At 43.1% G+C, this 18,825-nt stretch overlaps 1 protein-coding gene across 1 annotated transcript in view; it reads left to right on the forward strand.

Annotated features, from left to right (window-relative positions):
• Nucleotides 1-18,825, forward strand: part of LOC122668165 (ferredoxin-dependent glutamate synthase, chloroplastic) — an 82,870-nt gene that overhangs the window by 33,037 nt on the left and 31,008 nt on the right. Inside the window, exons 10-12 of the mRNA XM_043864760.1 lie at nt 8,226-8,385; nt 12,511-12,621; nt 12,796-13,011. Coding sequence (XP_043720695.1) covers nt 8,226-8,385; nt 12,511-12,621; nt 12,796-13,011 — 487 coding nt within the window. The remainder of the gene's footprint in view (nt 1-8,225; nt 8,386-12,510; nt 12,622-12,795; nt 13,012-18,825) is intronic.

Consider the following 18,825-nt stretch of genomic DNA (forward strand, 5'->3'; position numbering starts at 1 on the left):
AAAACTCATCCACGAACTTTGTGATGAGGGGGATGCAACATGTGGGTAGCAGCTTCAACACTTCCGGGGCAGAATTCTGTTGAGGCTGGAACAGGGGGAATATAGTCTTCAAGTCGTGGAGCCTTCTCTTCAAAGAACCAAGGGGGCATCACAAAGTCTATGTGATCAACCTCCATAGGGTCTTCAATGTTAACAATCTTCTCTTCGAGCTCCACTTCTTTAAGGGCAGCAACTTGCTTGACATTGTCTTCCTGTGAAATGCTCCCAATTACCTCTTCACAATCAACCACATCATCCATGAAAACTTGAGCAATCATATGGACACCTCGAGCACCACCATCCATATCTTCAAAGTAACCATCTAAGTCGTCATCACTACCAGGGGGTAATGCATATATACCTTGCTCATCGTTCTCTTCAGAGGTTTCCTCTGCCTTGGCAGCCACATTGGCAGGTTTATGCTTTTGTGGGCATTCCTTGGCATAGTGCCTAAGCTCATTGCAGTGGAAACACTTGTGGGGTTCATTGCTGTCCATGGGAGCTTTACCCTTTTGTTCAGCACGTGGGTGGACTGTAGGGCTAGAAGAACTACCAATATAATAGCCCGATCGAGTAGAACCAGCTGCAGTATGTCCAGCTCGAGTATAACCATTGGTGGTAGACTTGGGGACTTGAAAAGCTTTGTTGGTGTTGACAGTAGAGGAATCAGATCTTCTATTGGCAGCCACTAACTCTTCAGCCTTTAATGCATTCTTAAAACAGTCCTTGATGTCTCTAACATCAGCCACTCCAATAGCCCTAATAATGTCTGATCTCAATCCCAGCCGAAATCGAGACAACATCTAAGTAGCTCCTTCTCTAGTGTCAGTACGGGAAGAAAGAGCATCAAACTTCTGCATGTACTCAGCTACAGTCATAGTCCCTTGTTGTAGGGAGTTGAATTGGTCTTGTATCTGAGCTCTATAATGTCTGGGCAAGTATTTCTCCCTCAAATCATACCTCATGTCTTCCCAATTAGTAGGTGCATGCCATCAAGTTCCATGTCTCTTTCTCTTTTTCGCCACCATTCTCGGGCAGAGGCAATCAACTTGGTATGTGCCAGTCTCATCTTTCGGTCTTCAGGCAACTCATACCAATCAAAGTAATCGTCCAGGGCAGCAAGCCAGTCATAGAACACCTGGGGATCATGGTTCCCATCAAACTCTTTCAGCTCAAGTTTGACCTTCTGTGTATCATACCTCTTATTAGTGGCTTCATCAGTAGTGAAATAGGACCTCAAATACTCCTCAGAATTAGGCCTTTGGGGGTCTTCTCTAATTCTGTCCCTATCTTCTCTGTAACCACCTCTATCATGTCTTCTTCTGTCCCTGTGATCTCCACGGTTCCTGGAATGATCTCTGTGGTCTCTATGACTTCTGGAATGATCTCTGTGATGTCGATTCCTTCACAAAGTTCCATGAACTTCAGAATGAACTTGAAATCTGTCCTCCTCTATATAAAGAGGGTTGTCTATAAGAGGCACAGGCTGCCTTTGTTCTTCCAATTGTGTCACTTTGTCATTTAACTTCTGCAGCATGTCCATGATTACTGCCATGGGATCAGGTGGGGGTGGTAGTGTGGGGTCCAGTATAGGGTTACCATGTTCATCCATGGCTTTGATACCAAATAATGTAGTTCTAGATAGGAATAATCCCACTAGAAGCCAATAACAGATCCTTCTCTAAATCCGATAACAGATTGGGCAGATTTAGGTGTTTCTAGGGCAAAACTAGGGTTAGGTTTTAGAATTTGGGGATGAATCTTATATGGTTTTAATAGGCAAACCTAGGGGGTTATTATGGTATAAAAATATCAAGGTTTAAATAAGTTTGAAAATTCTGCAGAATTAGGGTTAGGGTTTCGGGTTTTAGAAATTAGGAAAACTATGGAATTTGGGTTTTAAAGTGAGGTTTTGGGGCAGGGCTTTGGATCGAAGGTAGGGGACAGTGGAAGGGTAACTCGACTGGAATTTGGTTGGTTTTTTATGGTGGGAAGTATAAGATCTGAAAATTGGAGTTTTAGGGTTTAATGGGGAATGAAGGGGATTAGGGTTTTAACTGTTGGAATGAGCTGTAACTGAGATCGAGTGGAGGGAAGGTAGTAAGGGATCTGTGGCTGAAGTTTGAATGACTTTGAGTGGAGGGATAAAGCTGGACAGATTTTAGAATGAGGTTAGGGTTATAGGAATCGATTAGGGTTTAGTGGAGGATTAAGAAGAGGAAAGTAATTGCAGAACTGTATAAACTACTTACTTGAATAACACTGATCTCCAACAGTAGTAGATTGAAGAAGAGCTAAGAGAGGACCTCCCGATCTACAAGATGCAAGGAGTCACTGGAGTCCACCAGCCCTTCAACCTTGATATGAGTCACAAGGGGTTTTGATATGACACACAAGACAGTCTCTGAAGAGAGAAGCAGCAGCAGCAAAGGCCAACATCAAAAGCTCGATTTTTTTAAACATAAAACTGGTGGGTTAGCCTCTCCCACGATCTCTTATTAATAAGGGCCTAAGGGCCAAATCAGATTACAATTCAAACTCCTCCTTTCTAAATCGTGGAGGTTTAAATCTGAAGTTAAAACACTTAAAAGAGAAAAGACCTAACTACCCTTAACAACTTAAGACAACTTAAATATTCCCTAACAACCAATAGGATCAAATCCCCTATCAACCAATAGGATTAGATCACTTAAAACAGTTGAAATAAAAGATACCCTAGGAACCAATAAGAATAAAACAATCTCAGCCAATAGGATTAAGTCCTTAAGGCTGCTAAAAAAAACTAAGTATAGAACTGAAATAAACTGTACTAAGGCTCCTACTAAAACCCTATGATCGAGGGGGCTTCTTCAGGTCATGGAGACTTGGATCTACATCACAGTCCTTGCCACCTCCTCCTCCAACAATATTTTTCCTTTGGCCCCAAACCTTTTAAGTTCTTCGACATGTGGACCTCCCATCATCTTTACCTCCCTACCATTCTTAAAGCTTGGAGTTCCCCCGTCCATTGCCCCTCCCTCCCTCTCTTTGCATTCGCCAAGAAGCTCCGTCTCACCAAATCTGGCCTCAAAATCTGGAACTCTGCCACCTTTGGTAATATCCCCTCCCGGGTCTCCTCTTGCCGTTCCGACCTTGCCTCCGTGCAATCCCGCCTCTAGTTGAATCCGTTAAACCTCTTGTTGGCTGAGGAACAGAGAAAGCTTTCTGAAGAGCTCTCTTCCCTTTCCTCTATGGAAGAAAGCTTTCTCCGCCAGAAATCCCATATTAAATGGCTGGAGCTTGTGATTCTAACTCGGCTTTCTTTCATCGTTCTCTTAAAGCCAGGTTGAACTCCAACTCCATCACCCTGCTTATTGCTCGGGATGGATCCCCGCTTTCCTCTATCCTTGATATTAAGACTGAGGCTGCTTCCTTTTTCTCCTCCCTTTTCAACCTCCTTCTCCCCCCTTCCTCTCCCCTCCCTCCTGGCCTCATCCATAAATCTGTACCCTCCTCCTTGGCTAGCTCTCTCCTTGCCATTCCTTCGGATGAGGAGATTACCAAGGCTATCTTGTCCCATAAATCAATTAAGGCCCCCCGGCCCTGATGGTTTCAGCATGGGATTTTTTGTTAGTTGTTGGGACCATATCAAGGATGACCTCATCAAAGCCATCCGCAACTTCTTCTTTAATCCCAGCCAGCTAGCCCAGGTCAATCAGACTTTTCTTTGCTTCATCCCTATAAAAGATGGAGCCTTCTCTCTTTCTGATTTTAGACCCATTTCTCTCTACAATCTCCTCTATAAATTCATTGCCAAAATCCTGGCAAACAGAATCCAGCTAGTCATCCCATCCTTGGTCAGCCCCAACCAATCTGTCTTCATCTCTGGCAGAAGCATTGCGGATAACATTATCCTCTACTTTGAAATTGTGCGTGGCTTTGATCGAAAATCCCACTCTCCTGCTGCCGTTATGAAGATTGACCTTCACAAAGCTTTTGATTCCCTTAGATGGGACTTCATCTGCAATGTACTCTCCCAGTTGGTCTTTCCCCCCGCTTTTATCTGTTGGATCCTAGCCTGTATCTCCACCCCCTCTTTCTTGTTTATCGTTAACGGTTCCCCCGCCGGCTTTTTCCATTCCAAAGTTAGAATTCGCTAGGGATGCCCTCTCTCCCCCTTTCTTTTCTGTCTGGCCCTGGAAGTCCTTTCAAGGAGCATCCAAGCCAAAACCGACCTTCACCTTATCTCCCCGCTGCCCAAGTGCAAGCACCTAAATCTCACACACCTGGCCTTTGCGGACGATCTTATGATCTTCTCCAAAGCTTCCCCCTCTTCCATCTCTGCCATCATGTCCTCCCTTCACCTCTTCAAGAGTCTCTCTGGCCTCCGTATTAACCTCCTTAAATCCAAACTCTTCCTCTCTGGTGTCTCTGCCCTCGACAGAGACTCCCTCCTCCGCTTCATAGGCTTTTCTCTGGGCTCCCCTCCAGTGAAATACCTGGGCCTCCCCCTTATCCCTGTTTGGCTTTCTATCATCATTGCACCCCCATGCTTGACAATATTCGCAAGCATCTCCAACTTTGGAAGGGTAGACTTCTTTCTTATGAGGGTAGGCTTGAATGCATCAGATCAGTGCTCCAATCTTCTTACATCTATTGGTGCCGCAACTTTGCCCTTCCTAAAGCTACCATCAAAGCTATGGAATCCCTCTGTTGTGCATTCCTTTGGAAAGGGAAGGATTCCTCCAGATTCCTCCATCCAGTCAGCTGGAAATCCATCTGCCTTCCTAAATCCGAAGGAGGCCTTGGCATTTCGCCGTATTCGTGACTCCAATACTGCGGGAATCCTGAAGCTTATTTGGAAAATCTCCTCTAAGCACGACTCCATTTGGGTTCATTGGGTTTACTCCCACCTCCTAAAAAATGACTCCATTTTGACCGTCTCCATCCCTGCGAATTCCTCCTGGGTTTGGTGCAAGATCCTCCTCCTCCGCCCTTTGGCACTTAGAGCCACTTCCTCTTCTATTGCTGATGGCTCCTCCATCTCCCTTTGGCTCGACCCCCGGTACCCCAACGGAGTTCTTTATAACTTCTTTGGGGCTAGATCAATTTACTCCTCCGATAGTCCCAAGTCTGCCCCCCTTTCCTCCATCATCTCTCACGGATCTTGGTCCCCCCCCTCCCCTCTCCCCCTCACCCTCCCCCTCGTCTGGAATTCCCTCCCCCCTTGTTCATGCGGACACGGTTATTTGGCTCCCCTCCACTAGCGACCTCTTTAGCTTTAGATCTGCCTGGAACCTAGTTAGGTCCCAAGCCCCTACTGTCCTATGGCACAAGCTAGTCTGGTTCAAAGGTCACATCCCTCGCCATAGCTTCCTTGCCTGGAGAACCCTTAACCTTTGCCTCCCAACCCAAGCCTTCCTCTCTCACCGAAGAATCCCTGTCCCCCGTTCTTGTATTTTCTGTTGGAATAGTTCCGAAGACATTGACCACCTTTTTTTCGCTTGCCCCTTTACCTCTACCATCTGGAAAAAAGCCCTTTCGTTTATCTGGCTTCGCAGCAGGAGACACCTCCCCTTCGCTCGAGAGTGGCTCTGGCTGACCATGACTTTCCCTGGTTGCACTATCTGCGACACTATTGGCAAGCTTGTGTTTGGCGCAACTCTTTACCACATTTGGATGGAGAGGAACCTTAGGAGATGGACCTCCAACTGTCGCTCCTTTGACTTGATTTGGAAAGCCATGTTTTGGGATGTCTCCTCTAAGCTTTGTTTTCAGCCTCATAAGGCTTTTTTGGATTCCCCAAGGAACAGGCATATTGTTGTATCCTGGGGTTTAGATAGTGCTCTTTTACGTCCCCACACCCCCCTTAGTTGGGTCTGGGGTCTATCTCTCCCCCCCTGTTTCCTTCCTTTGTATATTCCCCCTCCCCCTTCTCTCCCTCTCACCCCCCTCAGGCTTCGGTAATATAATTTTTTATTCACCAAAAAAAAAAAGCTTCAAATACTGGGTTTTCTATTATTACAACCTTTGGTTTCATCTAAATTCCTCTTTAAATCTTTATGGTTGTGTTTGGTTGTCTAGAGTATGGGGAAGCGTGAAAGTTTTAGTGTATGAGAATGTGAGCAGATGAAGCAAAATGCAGTGGAAGAAAATGGCACATTTTTCCACATTGATGTTTGGTTGTGCTAAGTGTAAGAAAATGAGTGGGACCAACCCCTTCTAAAGATTTCACAGACTATCACAAAAATCTCACCATTTCAGTGGGATTCTTCAACCTCTCTTTTTTTGGGGCGGGGGGGGGGGGGGGAATGAGAAAATTGATGCGAAAGGCACTATCGTCGAGACCATCACTTTCTCAAACAACGAAACAACAAAAAGTTTGGGAAAATGGTCACAAAATGAGCTTTTCACACTGCCCTACAATCTGGATTAGCAGCCTATGGGAATTCGACTCTTGTGTTGTCTTCAATCTTGCTTATAGCTGGTTGTACCTTAGGGATGGAGGATCCGGCTCCTCTATGTCACAGGGGTGCGCTGGAAGATCTCTGATGCACCCCCGAGCTCGACACTTGGCCGAGATCCTGTTTGAATGGCGACACCTAGCTGGAAATTCTTCTCTCCACCGCATGTGCATCAAGCTTGGTGATGCGCATCCACCGAACAGCATCCAGATCAGAAGTAGCAATAAAGGACTCTGGTTTTGATGAATTTCTGAGGAAATTAGAAGAAAGATAGTGAATTATATCCGCTGGCTCACTTGCCAACGGATTGAGACGGAACTTTCTTCATTCTTTAATCCAAAGAACGGACAACTTTTGAGCTTGACATCTGCTGAACAACTAGACTCTTCTAGAGCCTCACGTGCTTTCTCGAAGCGTTGGTAGCTGAATGGCTGAACAACTAGCTTTAGGCGCATAAAAACTGTTTTAACGTGATAAATAGTGAAAGGATGAAATCCCTGTGATATAAACCTGAACACTAAACAACACATCATTTGGGCCCCATTGTCCAATATCTCTGGAAACTTGCTGTAGGACCTGCAGTTTTCTGTTTGGCATCAACAGGGCTATGCACTTATGATTTCATGACAAGCTCCACCTCTGGTCTTAAAGTGCGAGGCACAGTCAACTAAAGATCTGTTTGTGGCTGTGTCCCAATTGGTTTTGGATTGAACCTTTGATGGCCCTAAACTAAGGAGTTAGGGCTGAGAATTGGTGAAATAGGGTTAGAGCTTGTGCAGGCTGATGTAAGAGAAAATTGATATTTCTCAATGGGCTGATTTGTTGGCCTCCAAATTAGGGTCGGTCCTCTAAATCGGTACAGTTAGAGTAAAAATATCTCAAAAATCCTGTACTATTTATGGGCGTCTGATTGATTTTGGTATTTCTGGACTGAACAGGCCAGGGGTATGGTGGGTGGAAAAGTAAGGTTACTAAACTGAGGTTTATCAATTTGAATTGATAGGTTTTGATGCCAGGGACTGATATTCCAAGTTTGGGAGCAATCAGAGTTGTAAATACGTAGTTATGGTCCTATGTAGAAGTTAAATGGACTGAAAGTGAGGGGGGGGGGGGGGAAACAGGGTATCTGCGGGAATAGTTCAACAGGCTAACAAACAAACCTGTTAATGGCTGTAACAGACGCAAGAACAGAAAACTATAGCTTGATAAACCAGGCCGTGACCCTGGGAATTTACCCATAAACCATTCAATATTGCTATCTTACAGTTCATTAAAATCTTATTCAATTGATCAAAACTCACTGCATTATAGTATTAAAAAGACTCCATAGTTATAGAGTAGCTCACTAGCTCCTTCCTTTCTATTCTTGCCTTTTTAACTTTTGGGGGGGAAGGAGGGGAATGAAAGATGTAAGGGACAAGTTTTATTCAGTATAGTGCAAAGATATATTTTCACCTGCTCTGCTTTAGGGATGGGTTTCTATAAAGCAACATGTGTGCCTGCTTGTATGGGACTGTATTAACAAACTTGATGACAATCTGTGTTTTTTCTATACTTTCCAAAGAGATGTGGAACCTGGCAAACTTGAAGCCCCTGTTGCTGGCTGTATTTCAGTTTGTTATCGTAGTCATTTAATAGTGTTACCAATCCATTGATGATGGATTAAAGATTTGATTTAAATGGTGATTGGAGATATGCCCCTTCATGAAATATTATATTCTTTTGCATTTTTTGTGGAACTAGGGCATATGGCTATTCAAGCGAGGATGTCCAGATGGTTATTGAAACCATGGCTGCTCAAGGGAAGGAGCCTACGTTTTGCATGGGTGATGATATTCCATTGGCCGTACTGTCTCAGAAGGCACACATGCTTTATGACTATTTCAAGCAAAGATTTGCACAGGTTTGCTGGAATCTTTAGGCTTATCTTAGTGAACCCATGAAACGACTTAATAAGCCTCTACTTATTTTGAAACATAATATTCTGAACTGAATTAGTAGTGTTTCTATGAAGCATTGAAATCCACATTCTTTCTTCTGGAATCAGGTTCGTATTTGGTTCCAGTTTGTTATTGATATATATATATATTTTTAAACATATAGTTTCTTGATTAATGATCTCTCCTACAACGATTGTTCTTGAACTACCTCTAGAAGATGCAAATCCTGTCACTTTTCTATTTACTTGAGCCAACTTCTTTGTCCTGTGTTGAATAATACAAAATGCAGGAACTGATTATAAAGATGTACTTAAGATGCATTATTATGAAACCTCTTGTGTTAGGATAAACAGAATATATACACATGAAAGTAGAAACAGGATGCACCTTCATTAGGCCTGAGAAGAGCTAGCAAGGTGGAGAGGACAACCCACCAACACGGAGGAAGGCAAGACAAAACAATTCAAAATAGCTTTGCAAATTACATTGTATATCCTGTATGGTATTTTCTTTAAATTCTATACTTTAAGAAGCCTAAAAATTCATAAGTTTCTCAGCTTAACTGGCAATTCTAAAAGTGGGTTCATAGTACAACTTTTCTGATTGAATTGCATCTTCTGGATTCCAAATATCCATCCTAACAAACTCAGGAGGCACAGCAATCTGAGTTCAACTGCGTATTTCTTTTTTTTGGTGAATAAAGAATTCATTACCAAAGGGAAAGGAGATACTGAGGCAGGAGCTGTTCCATGGGCCGGGCCGAACCAGTTTGAGAACCCAGACCAAGATGAACTGGGTCCTAATCTTGTTCTGGTTTAATAGGATATTTAGGATTTATTTTATTTGGGAAAGATATGTAATCTTTTATTTTGGGTTAGCTATTAGACATGTAAGGAAATTTCCAATTTGAGTTTCTATTTTTGTTAGTCTAAGTTTCAGGAAGTAATTAGGAGTCTGTTTTTTTTTTTTTTTTTTGGGTTTTATAAATATGTAAGAACTAAGAAAGGTTAATGTGGCGGAAGTTAAAGAAGCCTTGAGAAAGATGAAAGCAGGCAAAACACTAGGCCCATATGAGATTCCAATAGAAGTGTGGAAAACCCTTGGAGGTTGTGGGGATTATTGGTTAACCAACTTGTTCAATAGGATTATGAACACAAGGAAGATGCCAGATGAATGGAGGAGAAGCATTGTTGTCCCGATCTAAAAAAATAAAGGTGATATCCAAAGCTGCAATAACTATAGAAGCATAAAGCTAATGAGTCACACTATAAAACTATGGGAGAAGGTTATTGAAGCACGTTTATGAAGAGAGACTTGTATCTCGATGAACCAATTTGGCTTTATGCTAGGTAGTCACATAAGCTATCTACTTATTGAGGAGGCTTATGGAAAGATATAAAGATAGCAAGAAGGATCTCCATATGGTCTTTTTCGACTTGGAAAAAGCTTATGACCGAGTCCCTAGAGATCTAATCCAACATGTTCTAGTGAAGAGGGGGTTGTCAAGTAAATAAGTGGATGTCATTAAAAATATGTATGAGGGCGTGGTGACTAGTGTGAGATCTGTGGGAGGTCAGGACAAGGAATTCCCAATTGTGATTGGATTACATCAGGGTTCAGACTTAAGTCCTTACCTTTTTGCGTTTATCATGGACGATATAACCAAGACCATTCGGGGTCTCATGGTGTATGCTCTTCGCCGATGATATCGTTTTGGTGGATGAGACAAAAGAAGGGATTAACTCTAAGTTTGAGCTTTGGAGGTCAACCTTGGAAACAGGAGGCTTTAAGATTAGTAGAATGAAGACGGAGTATATGATATGTAATTTTTGTCACACTTTGATGGATACTGATATGGTGTGAATTGAGGAAAGAGAGATACTGCAAAGTGACTTTTAGATATCTAGGGTCAATCATAAATAAAGAAGGTGACATATAGGATGATATTTCACAGAGAATTAAAGTGGGATGGATGAAGTGGAGAGGTGCGTCCGGAGTATTGTGTGACCGGCGCATTCCTTTAAAGCTTAAAGGAAAGTTCTATAGGGCTGTTGTTCGACCGGCCATGATGTATGGGTTAGAATGTTGGGCAATTAAGAAGTGTCATATTGATAAGCTTTTTATAGCAGGGATGAGGATGTTAACATGGATGTGTGAAAAAACAAGGAAGGATAAAGTATGAAATGAATATATAAGAGCGGACTTGAGAGTTGCCCCGATCAGTGACAAGCTCCAAGAGAGTCGTTTAAGGTGGTATGGTCAAATTCAACGGAGGCCTAAGGACGCCCTAGTAAGGAGGAGTGATATGATTCCGATTGAAGGAGCTAAAAGAGCTAGGGGCAGACCTAAAATGACTATAGGAGAAGTGGTAAGGAAGGACATGCATAGTCTAGGTCTTGTACCAAGTATGACCTCGAACAGAGCCTATTGGAGGGTAAGGATCCATGTTGCAGACCTGCAGACCCCATGTAACTGAGAATCTCCTGTCGTGCTGGGCTGTGCCTCTTTCCTCTTTCTATTTATATCCCATTTTTCGTTAGTCTTTCTCTTTTCGTCATTTTTCACCTCTTTCCCCATCCCCCTTTTCCATACTTTCTTCCCCTTTTAGGTTCGAACTCTGTTTTCCCTACTTTATTTTGTTTGGATCCATGTAGCCGACCCCATTAAGTTGGGATAAGGCTGAGTTTGTTTTTGTTGTTGTATAAATAGATGTGTAACCAACGATTGGAATAGCAGATTGAAAGAATGAATTGAAGTTTGTGTTTGTATGGTGTGCCTGCATGGCCTGGTTTGTGTGATTCCTCCCCCCCCCCCTTCTTTATGCGATCTCCCTCTCTCTCTCTCTCTTATCTTCTTCTCCCAGCGATACCCCCCTTCTCTTCTGTGTGATCCCTCTCTCTTCTTCTTCCTTTTTTCTATCCTCTTCATACATATCAGTCATCTTCTCGTTCCAGGTACAGTTTCCCCTACCTTTCTCTTTTCTCCTTTGACGTCTCTAGCTGTTCTGTTTGCTGGGTGACATTATCAGCCTTATATAGCTGGTTCAATCTCCTTGGAGCCTCACTCTTTTGATTTCAGAATTTGGGAGTTACATCCTTACCCTTAGGAGATCCTAACATTGCTGCCTCAGCCCCAGAAGGCTTCTCTATGGAGAGTTTCATACCAGCAACCAAACCCAAGACTGCAACTACCTCGTTGTATTGCCTACCGAGTTTGGGTTGTCTTTTTTCTCCCCCATTAAACTGTTGATGGTTAGCATTCAGAAGGGATCATAATTATCGACATTTCCCTTCAGTTTCTGGTCCATCGAAGCCTTCCCGAGATAGCTGTCTCACCATCACTCCTCTTTCCCTTGCCACTTTTCTGTTTTCCAGAGGAAGGAGACGACCTCTCCAACCCCCCCTTCCCATGATTCTTTGTGCCTTTTATTTAATTTTTAGTTTCCCTTAATATCCCTCCCTTTCTCCCATATTCTCCTTTATCCTTATTTTGCTTTTAGTTACTAGTTGACCCTTTCCACTAGCATGTTGCGATTCCCTTGTGGTTTGGAGTTCTAATAAATTACAAGTCTGCTACTCTCTTATGAACTTCAACCAATTTACAGAACTGCCACCCTCTTGTAAACATTGATTTATTTACTGTTTGGCCACTTAACTTTGGACATGAGTGTTTCCTTGTTTGAGTGAGCCCACAAGTGATCCAATAAGGGTTAACCCAAATGATCCAATAAGGGTTAACCTGACCTGGATGCCCCAAATGCAGGGGGCCTGAAAACGTGGAAAAGGAAAAACAAAGGCAGCAATGCTAACAAAATAAAACCACTTCCACAGCAAAGGAGGAGGGCTGCAGAATAGAGGGAGAAAGACCCCATGATACAACAATATGCCTGTTCCTTGGGGAATCAATACAACAAGAGGAGACTGAAGGAAGCTAACTTCTAATGTCAATGCATTCAGAAGCAATTATTATATTTCCTTGTTTAGCATGACATTTAGTTTTCAAAATTATTATGGTTTTAGTTACATTTTGGTTTATGACTTTCTGTTCTAACTATCTTATTTACTTATTTATTTAATTTTTGGGTTCAGGTTACCAACCCAGCTATTGACCCCCTTAGGGAAGGATTAGTTATGTCTCTTGAAGTCAACTTAGGGAAGCGTGGAAACATCCTAGAGGTTGGACCAGAAAATGCTGCACAGGTTTGTTGTTTTTTTTAATATTTTTTGCAATATGTTGTCATGAATTTAGTGGACATTCTAATTAGTTCTGCTGACATATTTTTAACGTTATAAATTGATTACCCTGACATTTGTTTAACGTTATAAATTGATTATCTTTCTTCATACACTAATCCTTTTGTTTTGTTTTATAAGGTTATTCTGTCTAGTCCTGTGTTGAATGAAGGGGAGCTTGAGTTGTTGATGAAGGATCCGTTCCTGAACCCTCGAGTTTTACGAACATTTTTTGATATCAGGCAAGGGGTTGAGGGTTCCTTAGAAAAGACGATAAAGAAACTATGTGAAGCTGCTGATGAAGCTGTTCGAAGTGGTTCACAACTTCTTATTCTCTCTGACCGCTCTGAGGAGCTGGTAAATACTATTCTCTGTCTTGTTGTTTGTAGCTAAGTAGCCTGGACATTCTGTAGTTTTCATATAAAATTAGTATTGTTAAATAATGTTTCCTTTTCTTCTACAAAATTTTGTCACTAGGTTGTTTCTTCATCTCCTTTTTGTCAAATTCATGTCCTGGTTGTATTATGAAGGAAACCTTACGTTCAAGTTGTTCTTTTCTTATGGGAAGATTACTACTATCTTTTAGTCCGTGACAAAATAATGTAAAAAAAACCAGTAAGAAGAAGAAAACAGAAAAGGGAATCAATAGAGAAGAAGAGAAGAGGAGGGAAACTATTGGCTAGGAGGGGAAAAAAAAACTCTCCCACCAATAGCGACAACTTTTTTTATAATAACTTAAACTATAGAAATTACAAATAGACCCTTGGTTTATGTATATCCTCCCATAAACCCAAAAAGAATAAAGTTTAATGATGAAAACACCCCTGCTGTACCAACAGTAGACTTAATTCCTTCACACTGCCCCTCAAGCTGGAGCATGGACATCTCCCATGCCTAACTTGGAATACCCTTGAAAAAATACATTACGAAATAGAGCCTTGGTAAATAGGTCACGAAGCTGATCAGCAGAGCTAACAAAAGGAGTAGAAATCAGTTTCCTCATCTCAACACTTTGTACAAAATGGCACTCAACCTCATGTACTTGGTATGTTCATGAAAAACCGGAGTATACTAGCAATATAGATTGCAGCCTGATTATCACATGTCAATAGGTCTGTCAACGGGAAAACCAAGTTCTTGAATAAGAGTTTTTAACCACATCAATTCAGCCGCTGTATGTGCCATAGCTCTATACTCAGTCTCAGCAGTAGACCGAGCCACCATCGTCTGTTCCTACTCCGTCATGTTACAAGATTATAACTAGGGGTGAAACAGGGCCGGGTTTTTTAAAATCCCAGTCCAACCCTGAGTTCTCGTAGCTCAACCCAAGCCCAACCTGGCACTGAGGTCAGGCTGATATATCTCAGTCCGGGCCCAGCCCAGCCTTGATTGACCTTGATCAGGTCAGACTTAGCCAGGTTGAACCTGATTGGCCCTGCCATTTCACCGCTCTCACTTTCCAAAGCTCAATACAAGGACGCCCCCCATATTTTCTTCTCCTCAAAACCCTATCTCAGACTTGAGACTTGGAAAGCCAACAAAACACATAACAGAGTTATGTAGATCCGGAGATCGTGGATATGATTCCTAAAGCTTGAAGTTCTTGATCTGCTACAGATCTGTAGTTAATTTGATAATAGCTTTATTTTATATTGTTCTCTTTTGGTGCATCTGTCGGAAAGTGGAAAAGAGATGAATCTGTGAAGCAGAGGTGTTTGTTGATCATCATCGCAACATCTGATTTCCCCACTAAATCTTCGGATCTATAGCAGAGGCGTTTATCAACCTTCGGTTCCTACTGGACCTGGAACTGAGGAGATTGGTGGAGGATCTGAAACTCTGTCTCCACTCTCCACATAACTAAAGCTCACACCGTGAGATAGAAAAAGTCCTCTTCTTCTATTCTGTCTCCATATAACAGAACCTCGGGCTCAAGTTTTTCTGATAGTTGGAGACGACAACCCCTTGAAAACCTTTGCTTTCCCCTTACAATCTCAAAATTTTGCTTGAATCTTCGCCTAAAACTTTTGGTTCCTCTGTTTCTCTCAGTTCCCCATGTCTCTCACCTCCCTCTCGTAAACTCGTTCAGTCTTTTAGATTCTCTAAACCCTTCAGGGAAACTTCAAGAAACCCCAAAGCTGTATTCTCTAAAACCTTTTTATCAATTAAATATTTGACCTGTATAGGCCAAATATTTAATTTTCACACTGACATAAAAATAGGACTTAAAGAGTCTCTCATGTTCACTGAGGAGGAGGAAAAAGCGAGATGAACTGAAGTCTCTCATGTCCGACCTTCCTGGGGTGATGCCGCCGCCACCCGAGGACCCTCCCCTCCCCACTCTCCCATCTTCTCCTACCTCCCCCCACCCCTCTGCTGGTCCCCTAACCCCTGGCCTTTCTTGGTCCACCCTTTTCGGCAACTCAAAGTCTCCTTCTGGAGATGGCCATCGTTTGCACTTTGTTCCCCCCACCTTTATTGGTTCCACCAAGATTGCCCAGTATGATTCTATCCTCCTGGTCAATGAAGCTCGCAAATGAGAAACATGCCTTGTTGGGCATTTTATTAGTAGCCGTCCTCCCTTCCCCATAGTCAGAAACTCCCTTTCCAAGCAATGGAAACTTCTGGGTTCAGTTGAGACTTACTTGCTTGATAACGGCTTTTTCATCTTCAAATTTTCAGACGAGCTTGACAAATCTCGTGTTCTTGAAGGGGGTCCTTGGAATGTTGGCAGGAAAACAATTTCCCTCAGACAATGGGATCGATACCTTCAGCTCAACAAGCTCGACCTCTGTTCAATCCCTCTCTGGATCTCTCTACCAGGGCTACCGCTCCACTTCTAGTGTGAGGATGGCCTCAGTGTGGTGGGTTCTGTCCTTGGGAAGCCTCTATTCTCAAATGGAAGAACAAAGAAGCAAGATAGGCTTGCCTTCGCCAGAATATGTGTCGAAGTTACTGCCGATGTCCCTTTGCCGTCCTCTATTACCGTCTCTGATAACGAAGGGTTTTCTTTCCAACAATCTGTGAGCTTTGATTGGTCTCCCCCTCCCCCCCATGGTGCTTCTTGCAAAGTATTTGGCCATGTGCTGAGCAAATGTCAATCCCAGTCTTCTCCTCCTTCCTCTTCCCTTACTTCTGAAACCAATCCCCAACCCTCTCTCGCTCCTCTTGGCCCTATCGCTCATCCAAATCTTCTCAACCCTGCAATCGCCCCTGGTGACGGAGCCCCCTTTTCTCCCCCTTCTCGTGGCTGCAGCCGGCAGCGGTCTCGAAAGCTTACCCTCTGCCGTGTCTCCGCCTCCTCTTTTCCCTCCAGTCACCAGCCTGTTGCTAGCTCCTGTCCGATGGTCTCTACTAGCCTAAGGACCGCTGGTCACAATCATTTTCTCCCCTTGGGCTCTTCGCCTAACCCCTCTGTCGGCCTTGCCATCCTTGCTCTTCCTTCTGTAGCGTTGGCCCCTTCACTTGATCCCTCTGAACATCCTCCCATCAACGTCTCCCCCTCCTCCTGTCCTGTGCTTTTGAATATGGGGATTTCCAATTTCCTCAAAAAGCAAAAGAAAGCCTTTTTATCCTCTAAACCTTCTTCCCCTTGCGTTTCTCCTCTTGTGGGCCCCTCTATGGCCCCTGCGCTTCTCCCTCTTCCCTCTACGCCCAGGCCCACCTCCCCCCTTCCTTGGCTATCCCCGCTGGGCCAAATGGGCCTGTAAATTCGTCCCTTTCGGCCCATCATTTTAACCCTCCTCTCCTTGCCATCCCTAGTATGGCCCATCCTATTGCCCCGCCTCCCCTTCGAGTCTTTCGCCGTTGCAACCCCAGCTCCCTTCCCTACCCTAAGAATCATCCTTACATAGCATACTCCCTTCATTGCCCAGAGAAGGTTTTGCCTCTAAGCTCGGATATTTGTGATCATGTTTTTTGCCGTGTCACTTTGGACCCGGGTTAGAGTATGATCACCGAGGCTGCCTTCGAGTCTTTCGCCGTCGCAACCCCAGCTCCCTTCCCTACCCTAAGAATCGTTCCTAAATAGCATACTCCCTTCATTGCCTGGAGAAGGTTTTGCCTCTAAGCTCGGATATTGTGATCATGTTTTTTGCTGTGTGACTTTGGACCCCGGTTAGAGTATGATCGCCGAGGCTGCCTTGGGTGTCACTTGCCGTCCATGAGTTTTCCTTTTCTTTAGCGAGTTGGTTTGTTGGGGTCTTTGCCCTTCTTTTGCTAGCTCTTGCCTTTTTCGGTAGAGCTTTGTAATTGGTTTCCACTTGTTTGTTTTCTTCCCCCCCCCCCCTTTTTTTCTTTCCTTTGGTAATGAATTTTTTATTCACCCAAAAAAATTATTTATTGTTTTAATAGGATAAGGAGTATGGACAACTCAACATTCGACAAGAATGATATTGATTTATTTATTAACTATTTAGTATTGTTTACCAATTATTTATTATTTTAACAGGATGCCAAGATATGGACAACTTGACAAGAATCATATTGTCCCAATACTATATAGTATTTTAGTGGGATATGAATATATAGTATATGCCAAAGGTCGGGTTGGGCCGGGCTGGGCTTAGCCGAACTGCCCAAGGCCTCATCCCAGGCCCAGCCTTGGACCTGAAAAATCCCAGCTCAGGCCCTATTTGGGCTCAGGGCGGGCCTCAGGTTCGCCGAGCCTAACTTATACCCCTAATTACCACCAACAAACATGCAATACCAGTAGTTGATCTTCGATCATAATCAACACCAGCCCAATCAACATCAGAATAGTCAACAATATTAATATGATTGTGGCGTCTATAAATAGACTTTTTCCTAGACAACCTTCAGTGCCTCAAAATACAACACGTTGCCTACCAGTGAGTCTACTTGGGCCTTTCCATAAACTGACTAATAACTCCAACGACAAACGTAATGTCAGGTCTGGTGACAGCAGGATAAATAAGCTTGCCAACCAACCTTCTGTATCAATGTCTGTCCACAAAAATCCTTTTCGTCACAAGCTCCAAGTTTGAAATGAGGATCCATAGGAGTGTCAAATGGTTTAGAACCTAACATACCAGACTCAGATAGAATATCAAGAGCATATGTCCCCTGAGACAAGCTAACTCCTTCCTTACTATGGACAACCTCAATTCCCAAAATATATCTAAGTGCCCCCAAGTCCTTCATTGGAAAGTGTTGCTAGAAATAGGCTTTTTTATCTTTAATACCAGATGATTCATCTCTAGAGACAATTATCTCATCAAAATAAACAACTAGTACAACAACTTTAGAATCTTGTTGGGGAACAAATATAGAATGATCAGCAATAGCATTGTGTAAACCCACAACTAGTTATAACCGTTCTAAACTTATTAAACTATCCTGCCGCTACTGTTTCATCCCATATATGGCCTTGTGAAACCTACGTACCTTTTGTGCATTCTCCCCCTAGGAGATTGCTCTATATACATCTCATGCAAGTCACCGACTCACCATACAAAAAACCATATTCAATGTCGAACAGAAACAAGGACCAGTCATGATTAACAGCCAAAGAAATCAAAACACAAACAAAATTAAGGCGAGTTACAGGAGAAAAGGTTTCAAAATAATCAACCCCATAAGTTGGATTGTGTCTCTTGGCAACCAATCCGGCTTTAAGTAGTTCAACAGAGCCATCAAGGTTATACTTAATAGTGTACACCCAATGACACTTTGGCAGGTCCTTTCCTGGAGGCAAATTGTTGTAATACGGGTTCAAGGGTAGAATAGTCCTAGGGATATATTTTTCATTGTTTCTGTTCTAGATCTTTCTATTTTCCATTATAAATAAAGCTGACATGTGTCACATAAGACACGTCATTATTCTCTCCCACAAATTTCGTCATGGTATCAGAGCGAGGGAATCTCTTGGGATCCACACCCTAGCAATTGCCTCTGACGAAACCCTAAGCCAGGTACCGACGTCAGCTCCTTTCTGGCCTCCCATCGAGTGCCACCACTAGAATAGCCCTCGATGGTTGTTTTCTCCATTGAAGGCCCCTCTTGTTTGCTGGATCTGCTATGTATTAATCCAATCCCTTTCAAATGCTTGCTGGATTTTTTTTTTGAGCATGTTTTGTTGCTTCCTTTCATTTTCACCATGTCAGATGGCAACGTTACATCGACCGGTACTGAAGGAATGGGTCAGGGTAC

Source organism: Telopea speciosissima, chromosome 7, assembly GCF_018873765.1.
Source record: "Telopea speciosissima isolate NSW1024214 ecotype Mountain lineage chromosome 7, Tspe_v1, whole genome shotgun sequence".
NCBI classification, from domain to species: domain Eukaryota; kingdom Viridiplantae; phylum Streptophyta; class Magnoliopsida; order Proteales; family Proteaceae; genus Telopea; species Telopea speciosissima.